Genomic DNA, 12339 nt, shown 5'->3' on the forward strand with positions numbered 1-12339 from the left:
AATGAAAAAATAAAAAGATCCTTTTTTTATTTAAAATTGTCTTTTAAGGAACTTTTGTACGAAACTTTCTTTTGTAAATTAAATATTTTTTGAGAAAATTAAAAAGCTCATATTTTTTAACTTTTGCAAGGCTGTAAAAAAAAGCTCAAGTAAATCGATAGGACTTTTAGTATGTCATTATACATATCTTAATTCAACTTTAAAAAAAAAAAAAATTTGGTTGGGAATTTTTTCAGCCATTTCTCCTTTGTTGACTGTCCTAATAGCCAAAACAAATATTTAGCAATCAAATAAAATCAATGATTAAAAATCTATTCAACTCATGACCAATCATTCAATAAATTTAATTTTGTCGGTATTAGTGAAATTACCTCTAAAGGCAAAATTTTTACGCAAGTAGGACCAATCAGTTGATGTGGAGATTGTTACTCGGAGCAGTTTTAAATAATAAAGGTATAGAGATTAACGTTCATAAAATAAAAAAATGATTAGGCATTTTTTGTCTGATAATCCACTTTATTTAAAAAATTAAAAACCTAGCGGCCGTAACAAATTATATTGATCAGGCTTAATTATTATATCAGAAAGCAATAATATTAATTCTATTTTACATTTTTTAAAACCTAAAAAATCGTTTGCAATACTTAATTTTCAAATTATCATTGGACATTCTTAGTTTACAATTCAAATATAAAATCAGTTCTCACATTTCGCAGTATTATTCAAATTAACGAATACAACAATTTAGCTATAAGAAAAAATATTATCCAAAATAGAATAATTAAACGTGATTTTACTGTCTCTCTAATTTTCAAACGGGAATGCAAATCTATATCTCGCAGCGATTAACAAGATATAGGAAAAAAAATCTTCAATGGTTCTCACTAGTGATGGGAAATTTCGAGTAGTAGCTATCGAACTATTCGAATAGTAAGAATATTTGATAGTTATCCAATCCTTTCGGTAGTTATATTCGAATATGTTTAAAACTCCTCAATAGTTATATTCGAATATTTTTATATTTTATATTATACAATGTGTACTGTATAAATACAGTGTGATTTATTATGTATACTAACCTCCATTTTTTCATTAAACAATGATTTTTTTAAGGTCACGGTATTATTGGCCTAAAATGAAAGAAATTGAATTGTATGTTCTTTCATGCTTAGATTATCAGAAACATAAACTTTTTAAACAACCCGGACCGACAAAAATACGAATGTACCTACTAGAAAAAGAAAAAATTATATAAAAAATTTATTTGGATTATATTGGGCTACTTCGTAATTCGAAATCTAATAAATATATTCTACTAATGACAGACAGAATTAGTACCTAAATTTTGCGTAGCAAAAGCGTGAGCAAATGCAAATATGCGTAGTACGGTAATACTATAGTAACACTACTGTACAAAACAACACCACCAAAAACATAATTATTATCACAACTGTAATTGTCAGTTTCCGACATATTCTGGGCATTTGCTTGAATTAAAAATAAGTATAATTTAAAAAGTTTTATTTGTTTTTACTTAATGATATACTAGTCTGACAACTAGTAACATATTTAATTCGATGGTATTTTTTACCCATCAGGTTTAAAGAGAGGGGCAAGGCCAGTTTTGCACACCTTTGGACAATTGTTCAGTCCTATAAAACGTAAATACATGAGACATTGTTGACAGTTTATATCATAGGAATCGAATAAAGATGTTGTCTAATCATTTTATGAGTTATTTATCAGCCTTAACGGCAACATCAGTCGTAGGAAATTATTGTATGTCTTTTTACCAATTAAAAATTGATAGTTAACCAAAGTATTTATTTTTTATGCTTTTTTTTAGCTGATTTAAAGTTAGACTGGTGGCAAAAAAGCGTTATTTACCAAGTTTATCCTCGATCTTTTAAGGATAGTGATGAAGATGGAATAGGAGATTTAAAAGGTTAATTTTTTAATAAATTTACCTTTTGAACATTTATAATATATATTGCATCAAATAACATATTTACTGTTAAGACATATCAATTCACATTAAATGTACTAACATAGAATATCCTTATTTATTTAACATAAGTCACATGAAAAACATTAATTAAATAAATAATTAACAAGTTCTTTTTTTAACTACAAGGTATTGAAGAAATGGCTGAATACTTCCAATACACTGGTATTGGGACAATATGGTTATCTCCCATATTCAAATCACCCATGGCAGATTTTGGTTATGATATTTCAGATTTTAATGATATAGATGAAACTTTTGGCACAATGGATGATTTTAAAAATTTGCTAAACAAATTAAAGTTGTTAGGTGAGTTCTTAAGCTTACACACTTTAAAAAAGTATAAATTTTAGCACATTATAACTGAATCTAATTTGTCGTATAGGAGTTCGTCTATTGTTAGATTTTGTGCCTAATCATTCTAGTGATGAACATGAGTGGTTTAAAAAATCAATAAAAAGAATTGATCCATACACGAATTATTATATTTGGAAAGATGGAAAAGCTGATGAAAATGGTAATAGAATTCCACCGAATAATTGGGTGTGTATTAGATATACATCATAATATTATCTTTGCCATAGAACTTTAAAGCATTTATGTTTTATTAGGTGTAAAAAGACTATTAATATAAAGAACATAATTATAATAATTAGTACATTTGTTTATAATTTAATTTTTAAAATAACTAGAAATTATATACCATTTGAATTACATAAATAACATTTAAATCAGTCATTTGAGAAATCCCATTAGTCCAAAAGATAAAATTTTGCAGAAGAAAAAACTTCTTCTGCTAATATTAAAAGACGAAATTCATCGTTTCAACATGTTAACTGTGCAAAATTTTGATTCAACGTATCGTTTTGTTTACCATTGATCAATGACCATTGTAATAAAAAAATTTTGCCAAAACAGTGACTTATGGGGTTTCTCAAATGACCGATTCATGATATTATGAGTATACGTACATTTAATTATTGATATTGTTACTTAAAATTTACTTAACCAAATAACCTTTTAGAGGTCCAACTTTCAAGGGAGCGCATGGGAATGGTCACCTGAAAGAGGACAATATTATTTACACCAGTTTACAATCAAACAACCAGAATTAAACTTCCGCTCTCCAATACTTTTAGATGAAATGAAGGCATATAGTTTAATTATTAAATTTTAAATGAAAAAAAAATTATTAGATTTAAAATTCTATACAATTTAATTAAATTTTTCAATCAATAGAATGTACTAAGGTTTTGGTTGGATATGGGCATTGACGGATTTCGTGTGGATGCTGTACCATTTATTATAGAAGACGAGTTTTTCAGAGATGAACCACTACTCGATCCTAATTCACCTGATGATAATTTATCATATAATTTACTTAACCATATTTACACAAGAGATCAGCTAATGACTTATGAAATAATTGAGGAATTTAGAGAAGTTCTTGATGAATTTACAGCCAAAGATGGAAACACTAGGTAAGTAAAAATTTTAAGTACAAATTATTTTTAATAAAAACAAATAAATTTGTGTATTTCGTTTAAAAATAAATTTATTATAGTGAAGTTTTATAGGCTCTTAGACAATAGACCCGTTATCAGTCCAACGATTCAATTCGATTAGTGTGAAACCCCAATAAAATTGAGTTCAAGATGATCGAATGAGATGATAAATGTTATAAATGAGATTTTTAACTATTTATTATTTTATTCGTTTTCTAACTTTTTCGTAAAAAAATTTTAAATGTTTAAAATTTTTTTACGAAAAAATTAGTAAAGTTAATTTCATATGTTGAAAAAAATTATGAACAATTTTGTTATTCAGGAAGATATCATTAAAAATTTTAAATATTAAAATTAGCATTTTTTTATGAGTTGGATTATTTTTTTTATAATTTTAAAATTTTAATACTAGAGACACTTATCATTCTTTTGATATATATTTTTTTAAGAAATTCAATTGAAAATCTAAATAGGATAACAACTAGTGAACGAACGTTCAAATTTTTTGATCTTGAAAAACCCTATATTCATTTATATATTGATGATAAACTCATGAAATTAATAAAACTTTGTTCTGTGAAAAAAATTTTGTAATAATAAAATTCACATAATGATTAATAGATTGAAAAAGTTTTTAATACATAATTTTAAATTTAAAATGTAATTTTTCCAGTTAATAAAAAATTAATGATATTGCATTAAAATTTTAATGTCATCTTACGGCTAAATCTATATATTTTTTTTGTTATAAACACAATTAACTAGCAATTTACGCGATCAAATTATTAGATTTTTTAGTTTAAAAACTTGGTGGGTTCATTCACTTTTTATGTTATTCTACCAGAAGGGCTTAAACATAACAAGATAATCATGTGAAGATTTTATTTTTTATATAAAATACATTCCCCAAATAGTTGGGATAAATGCAAGAAAAAAGAAAAATTTATATAAAATTAATTCCAACGATTCATAGCCAAAAATAAGAATAGTAGAATTTTCTTCAAGCACATTAATGTACAAAGCAATTCATTATAAGGGAGTTTCGGACAAGTTTAAACAATTAAGCTTAAACATTTACAATTTTAATAATTTGCTTATACTGATTAGCCAACATGTAAAACTTTGCTAGTCTGATTTTGTCTTGATATCATGCATCGTATAGTTTAATGTTAACTTAGTTTAAATTTTTATTATCAATTTATTAGTTAAAGTCGCTAAAACAATATAAATACTAAAATTTAACTCTAATATTATTAATAATATTTATTTTTAATTTCTTTAAATGAACTGCTCTTATCAAAATTATTTCAAATTATTCGATTGGTAATTAAGTTAAAAAATAGAAATTAAAACTGAATCATTTTTACATATTGAACAATTTTTTATGATTTTAAACACCATTTCTAAATAATACTATGCCATAATATATTTAGCAATGGTATTTTAATATAATTTATGTTAATTAATAACCAATTAAAACTATATACTAAATCATTAATTTTTAATTCATTTACATCTGGTTTCATTTTGAATCTTTAAAAACTTGTTTTGTATAGAAAAACAAATAATTTTGTTCCATTATTTTATAAAATACTCCAAAATTCAATTTATTTCATATAAATATCTACAAAATGTTTAAGCTGTAAAATACTGTTTAAAAGAAAAAAAATTTACCCTGTTAAAAATACATGAATGCATTAGATTTTTAATTTAGGTTTTTATAGTTAAAATAATTACACAAAGATGAGTAATTATTCAAATACAGATTTTACATTGTCTTAAAACTAGCAGTGAACCGTTTTAACTTTATTTTTGTACTTTTGTGGAACTTGGTGTATTCATGTTAAACTCAATATGCATATTGCTTGTTTGAACTTGGTTTTACATTGTCATTTATATTTTTAATAAACCTTATCTGAATCAAAATTGTAAGCTCCGNGAATATTTCTTTGCGCATTTGGTATATTATTGTTTTGGTAAAAACCGTGAAAAGAAAAAGTTTCAGGCACACATAAGTACTGTGATAAGGAAGTTGAGGAGTAATAGAGTCCATGATTGTCATTAGTCCATGAAATGAATGGGAGATTATAATCACCACAGAAGATTAAGGAGTAGGATGGATATTGTTGTGATATGGATTCAACTGAGTTAAGATGAGTTTTGTATAATTCAATTGGAGATTGAGGAGGGAAATAAACACCGCAGAGTATAAAATTATTTGAGTTAATGTTAAAATGGATGAATAGTTGTTCAATACTATTTTCTGTAATAGAGAGAGGGAAGGAAGGAATGTCTTTGCGTATGGCAATAAGAACACCGCCACCTCTTTCGAAAGAGCTTGTTGTAGGTGATCTATCAAATCTGTAGATATTATAATTAACTAAACCTAATTCAGGGGAGAAAAAATTACTATTAAGCCAAGTTTCTGTGAGTACAATGAATATATAATCAAAACAAGATGTATTACATTTAAAATTTGTGAGTTTGGTACGCAGACCACGGCAGTTTTGATAATATCCGAGAAGGTTAAACGAGTCCCTTTTATCACCTAGCTTCGAGGACGTTGATGTCCTCTGAATATGTTTTTTGAACGAACACTTCAAATTGATATACTTGTTATATTATAATATAATACTTGTTATTTTATAACAAGTATTCTTTATTTTTTTATTTACTCAAAGTTCTTCTGAATTTTGGGAAGGCAGTTCCCCTAAAACCCTTTTTTCACATAAATATGCCCTTAACTCTTCAAATTGATATTATTTTATGGATGCAGATTATTTATTATATGGTTAAAGAATTCAAAATCGGACATTTAAACCAAAAATTAAAACTAAGTTAAATTTTATACATATAATGGAAATTTATCGCGTTAAGTGTATATATATTAATTATGTATTCACAATCGTGTGAACAAAATTAATAGATATTATACCTATTATTAGTCACCTTCTTATCAGTTGTTTAAAACGTTTATTAGTACACTCCATAATTAAATGCAATGATATATTATTATCTTAATTTACATTCATTACATATTATTGTAATTTTATGGTCTCGTGATACTAAATAGAAATTAAATTAATTACTATGTTTTAATTAGAAATTTACAGACCTTGGAAAGGGTCAGTGCATATAATATTCTTACAATTTTCGACTATTAGATATTTTTAAAAATACTGGTGCAAAACAGTATTTAAAAATATAAACAATTTCACTTCCCATCACTAGTTGCCTAAATTTCTTATTATATCATTTTATTATTAATATGGTAATTTATATAAGTATCTATTTTTTTTGCATAGACCTTACACTTTTATAAAGGCCTATTATGATTATTGGTACCAACATTTTCTTTAATACATTCTTATTCACTAATTAGTTTAAAAAACTTTTGAACTTGAAATTTTAAAAATAAGAACTTAATTCAAAAAGTTCAATCCTAATTCTCATATAAGACATATAATAAGACTATAATTTATCGTCATTCGCCTATAAAGAACTTTGAACTATTGGCCAGTTCATTCCAAGGTCTGGAAATATATGAGCAAATTTTATCTCTTTTTGTTTTTTTGATGAATTTTGGTAAATCAGTGCTATTTTATCATGTTTTGTTTTGTAGGTTATTATTGACCGAAGCATATGCTCCCATGAATTTTACCATGTTGTATTATAGTCAAGAAAAACCAAGGGCTCATATGCCATTTAATTTTAATTTTATAACTTATTTTAACATTTCATCGTCTGCAGAAGATATTAACAATATTATTCATTTATGGTTAGATAATATACCTAAAGGTCAATGGCCAAATTGGGTGGTAAGTTTAAATTTATTTTTTAAATAAAATATTTATTATTTATTATGATATAATTAAATTAAGATTGGAAACCACGACAATAAACGAGTCGCGTCACGGTTAAGTCAGGATATGGTAGATCCGATGAACATGCTTAATATGATGTTGCCAGGGACTGCTGTCACATACAATGGAGAAGAAATTGGCATGTCTGATGCTTATTTAAGATTTGATCAAACAGTTGATCCATGGGCCAAAGCTTTTGGACCATTAAATTATAATACTGTCTCAAGAGATCCAGCTAGAACGCCTTTTCATTGGAATAATACACAAAATGCTGGTATTTTTTTAGATATATCATTTATATTGCAAAATAATTACATTTTAATTCGACATTAGAACATTTTTGTAATCATTTTATTTTTAAATATAAAATCATTTCTAATGATTAAAACATAATCTAAAAATCATATCTATTTAGGATTTTCTAGATTGAAAAAAACTTGGCTCCCTGTTAATAGTAATTATTGGATTAACAATTTGAAATTGCAAAAGAAAAATAATAAAAGTTACTATAAAACTTATAAAAAATTAGTTCAACTTAGAAAAAAGCCAACAATATCGCATGGAGATCTCACTACTTATGTACTTTCAAAATGGGTATTTGCCTTTAGCAGGTAAACATTTATTAGCTTCGAAGGTATTAATTTTACTATGATGTGTTTTTTTTTTTTTTGTGTGTCTGTTACCACTTTTTCTCAACTCTCACCGAACGGATTTCTTTCAACGATACGTCAAAAGATCACAAATCGTATCTAGTCGAAGACATTACCCTTAAAAATTGAAAAAATTTCCCTCGTTCCCCGTAAATGGAAGAAACCTCCAAAAAAATTACAAATTTAAAAATCGCTAATTTTCGAAATTTTTTCAATTTTTTTTACTAAAAACTGCCGTAACTTTTTCAAAAATGTTCATTTTTAACATATTAATATAATTTTTTTTTTTATAGATGCTTGATGTCTTTACTTATCATTTGGTATATTTTTTTTGTAAATTTGACCCTTTATCTGCCCACAGGGGGGGATTTAAAATGAAATAGTGATTTTAATCACTGTCAGATATCATTATACTTGATCCAACTATACCACGGCACCACTGTGCCGCAACTCCCCTGTGCTGGGTTTTTTAAATATACATATTAGGGGGATGTCTTTAAATTTAAAAAAATGTTAATAAATTGATTATTTTAATTGTGAAAAATAACATAAAACATATTTTAAATATAGCACTATAATGTAAAAATTGATAAAAAAAGTGTAAAGTGTTACACAGATCATAATTTATATTAGTTGTCAGTTAGATCTGTTCCATTCTATATATTAGACGTCTTACTAAGTCGCACCTATATATATTTAAAAAGTCCAGTCTTCTGACAAAATTAAGTATCTTTTTTAAACTTTAATTTTTTGATATCTTTTTCAAGAAAGTATTTTTTTAAATTTTAGATCTTAATGTGGCCAGGGTATCACATTTATAAATAAGGAGGTTAGGTTTTTATTAATAATTTAGTTGGGATTTTAAATTTCATTTTCATGCTCATATCTAGTTCAATAATTTTTGTTTAGAAAATTAAATGGTTATGAAGATTATTACATTATTCTTAATATTGGAACGGAACAAGAAGAAATAACTTTAAACTCATGCTTCAGTAATCTATCAAAAAATATAAATGTACAAGCCTCTAGTTTGAATTCTGTCTACAAAGAGGGGTAAGAACTATACAATGTTATTCTTTTATTTTCGATTTTATTTTAGTCTCCCACATATTCACTAATAACAGAAATATTCATTATTCCATTTTATCACACTAACTAGCTTTTATTGGCAAAGGTATTATCCAACATACAGAAATCTTATCTTACATCATTTATGTCTATTAATATTCGCATACTCTTACATTCAACGCAAGTTTACAATGGTACATTATTAGACATCATATTTAATATTTATTGATAATTACCATAAAAATTAAATTAGGTCCTATTAAATAAGATTATTGCTATTTCAAGTATTAAGAAAATAAAATTAATTTTCACATTTACTTTAATCCAAATTTTTAACCAATCTTAAAACGCAAACTATTGTCTCAATAAAAAAAATCGATCAGTTTTACATCTTTCTATTTCGAGAACTTAACATGGTANAATCTTAAAACGCAAACTATTGTCTCAATAAAAAAAATCGATCAGTTTTACATCTTTCTATTTCCAGAACTTAACATGGTACAGAGAGTGGTGGGCCTCTTCCATGTGTTAGGGAGTCAAAAATGGTTCTTGGCTAGGCCAATAATGATGGGGGGGGGGGTATTATAGCCGGTTTTAACCAGAGACCAGACACTACCAATGAGAAAATCACAAGAACAATCTCGTTTGCACCCTGGGGATCGAAATTATAAGAATAAAATTTTTTATGATTTATTTTATCATATTATTAAGCAAAAAGCTGAGGTTTCTATTTAATAAAATTAATTTTAAAAGATCTCAAAAGAAATGAAAAAAATCATTTGATTACATAATATTGTAGAGTTTTTTAAACCAAATAATTTTACTTTTTACAAAATTAAAAAATTTCAATAGTCTCTGAAAAAATTATACTTATTTTGATAACTGTCAGATATAAATCGATGTGGTTTAAATTATTGTTCCTAACTGTACATGGTTTTATTTTTTAATTAAAAAATATATATATAACGGAAAATATTTGTTTGTTACAGCCAAATTATCAACCCAAATGATATCTTGGTAATGACTCCAAAATCATCTATAGTCCTTTCATCTGAATAACCAAGTATACGAGTTGATTACTGGTACAAATCAATAAAATAGTGATTACTATCTATTTATTTATTTATTTTTTAGTAATTTACAAGCAAAACTAATTAACAGAAAATATAAAAATTTTAAAATATTTAAATAAGCTTTTATTTCTTTGTTAAGGTTTTTTTATAGAAAAGTGATATAAAAAATTAATTAATTTATGAAATTTTAATAGGTCAAAAAGTAATTTATGGAATCAAATACTAAAAAATTGTCAAAGGATTAAGAAATAATACCACAATAAGTAAATAATGCACTGTTTATTTAAAAATCTTTGTTAGATATCAATTTAAACAGTCAAAAACAGGTTTCATAATATAACTCAATAGGAATATAGATATAATAAGAAAGACATATTGTTACAAAACTCATAATTCCATTATAAATAGCATATATACAATAAATATTTTATTCAAATGTCTTTACCTTTATACAAATAATATTTTAGAATATATTATTTTATAGCTTATAAAATAAATAAATTTAGAGCTGCGTTAAAAAATACTCCGATACATAATTTGCTGTTATAACCATCATGATGAGTAAAAACAAAACAAAAATCTGTTTGCATGCAACCAGTAAAGAAGAAACCCAATGAAGCGACAAACTCACTGAAACAAATTAGAATGAAAACATTTTTTTTTTAAGTGATAAGGTTAAACTTTAAAAATTAATTAAAAATAAGTAAAACAAGCATTAATGTACAGCAAAAACAATAAAATAATTGTAAAGAAAAAATATTGACGCACAAATACAAGCCTAATGCCGAATTTTACATAATAATCATTTATAAAATCTCTTATTTTTTATTATGTTAGTTGGTTCAATTGATTTCCTATATTATCCTGAATATTAACGGAGAAACTCAAACTCAATTTGAGCACAATACCCTCCTTACTATAGTTTAATTTTATACTCAAACTACGTAAGCAATTAAATCCAGTATCAAAAAGAATAAAAAAATGTCAAAACAAAATCTGTTACCGAGTAATGTGGCTATTTTCCAAAATCTGATTTATATAAATTTACTCATTTTTTAGGAAAGCATTATATTTATGTGCAGTATTTCATAAATCGAAATTTTTTTTAGCTAAAATTTCAAACTTATCGTTAATATTGAATCTTAATTTTTGGACACAATAAAAAATCTCTGTACAAATTATAAAAAATCTTAAAACTCACTTTAGTGTCACAAGCGTTTAAAATAAGCCACACCAATGTAATAATATTAATTATAATGTTATTTTATATGAAATATTTTTCGATGCGCTTTTTTAAATTTATTTTCATGATTTACTTAAGCAATGCAAAGATTACAAAATAACTCAGTAAATTGATAATGCACGTTATTGTAATTTGGATAATTATTTAAGAACAATCATTACATGTAACTCTAAAGATATATTTCAATATATCAAAAAATTAATTCTCAAAAAACTTTTTATTTTTTTTTTTTACAAAAAAATGGTAAAATGAAGAAATCAAATTAATTTTAAATTTAAAATCTAGCAAATTTTAATTTTGTATAAATGTGCTTTTTTACTAAAATTTTTCTTGCGATTACACAAACAAGAAATAATACGTATAATAAAGCATTAATCACAGTGATGTTCATTTTTATAGATTAGGTATGTGCACATGTTATGCTCAAGATAGATATGAAAATTAATTATATCATACCACAGGACAAATATAAAAGTTTATGTAACAATAACAAATATACAACCATTCTAATATGTATTTGGTAACAGTAAAAATGTTAGGATCCCCTAATTATACACTTTTTAAAGTTAGATAAATTTAATGTTTGTGCTATTCGGATGTATTCTTCCACGGATACAAAGATGAAAACGAACTACGTATTTTCTCAACACTAACCAGTGACGATGATCCAAACAGCCTGTACCATTCCGTTAACGATGACCCAGGACTTGTTGATATGCTATCCATATATATCACGGCTACGCCCATAAATACTTTTCTACCTTTTTCTCGTCCATAATCACCCCAAACTGACACCTAAGTAAAAAATGAATCCATTCAGTCATTTATAACAAAAATTGAAACATTGATGTGTTATTCATAATTTAAATAGATTTGAAATTTATACAAGACATTTAGCTAAATTCTAATCAATAATGCATTTATATCGTATC

At 25.4% G+C, this 12339-nt stretch overlaps 2 protein-coding genes across 10 annotated transcripts in view; one reads left to right on the forward strand and one right to left on the reverse strand.

The window, feature by feature from the left end:
• Nucleotides 1-1625: 1625 nt before the first annotated feature.
• LOC126907718 (maltase 2-like) lies at nt 1626-11194 on the forward strand. 2 transcript variants are annotated; one of them, XM_050689220.1, is made up of 12 exons: nt 1626-1779; nt 1847-1945; nt 2135-2314; nt 2391-2548; nt 3030-3155; nt 3245-3486; nt 7133-7328; nt 7392-7647; nt 7789-7984; nt 8933-9076; nt 10081-10191; nt 10359-11194. In XM_050689220.1, the coding sequence occupies exons 1-11, from the start codon at nt 1713-1715 to the stop codon at nt 10148-10150; spliced, it is 1734 nt and encodes a 577-aa protein (XP_050545177.1). In that variant the 5' UTR covers nt 1626-1712; the 3' UTR covers nt 10151-10191; nt 10359-11194. The 2 variants fall into 2 exon arrangements, with proteins under 2 accessions (XP_050545177.1, XP_050545176.1); XM_050689219.1 differs by having other exon boundaries at nt 10081-10173.
• The window catches only part of LOC126907716 (regulating synaptic membrane exocytosis protein 2), a 32253-nt gene continuing 30483 nt past the window's right edge, over nt 10570-12339 (reverse strand). For all 8 annotated transcript variants that reach the window (XM_050689217.1, XM_050689214.1, XM_050689212.1 and 5 more), the window contains 2 exons: nt 12062-12202; nt 10570-10794 (listed from right to left, as the gene is read on the reverse strand). In XM_050689217.1, coding sequence (XP_050545174.1) covers nt 10792-10794; nt 12062-12202 — 144 coding nt within the window. In that variant the 3' untranslated portion in view covers nt 10570-10791. The remainder of the gene's footprint in view (nt 10795-12061; nt 12203-12339) is intronic.

Source organism: Daktulosphaira vitifoliae, unplaced genomic scaffold (assembly GCF_025091365.1).
Source record: "Daktulosphaira vitifoliae isolate Bord-2020 unplaced genomic scaffold, ASM2509136v1 Scaffold_5, whole genome shotgun sequence".
NCBI lineage: Eukaryota > Metazoa > Arthropoda > Insecta > Hemiptera > Phylloxeridae > Daktulosphaira > Daktulosphaira vitifoliae.

Coding starts and splice junctions, on each gene's coding strand:
- LOC126907718 (XM_050689220.1), top strand. CDS start 1,713: ATGTTGTCTAATCATTTTATGAGTTATTTATCAGCCTTAACGGCAACA. Junction 2,549..3,029: donor GAATTCCACCGAATAATTGG/GTGTGTATTAGA, acceptor ATAACCTTTTAG/AGGTCCAACTTTCAAGGGAG. Junction 7,985..8,932: donor TGGGTATTTGCCTTTAGCAG/GTAAACATTTAT, acceptor ATTTTTGTTTAG/AAAATTAAATGGTTATGAAG.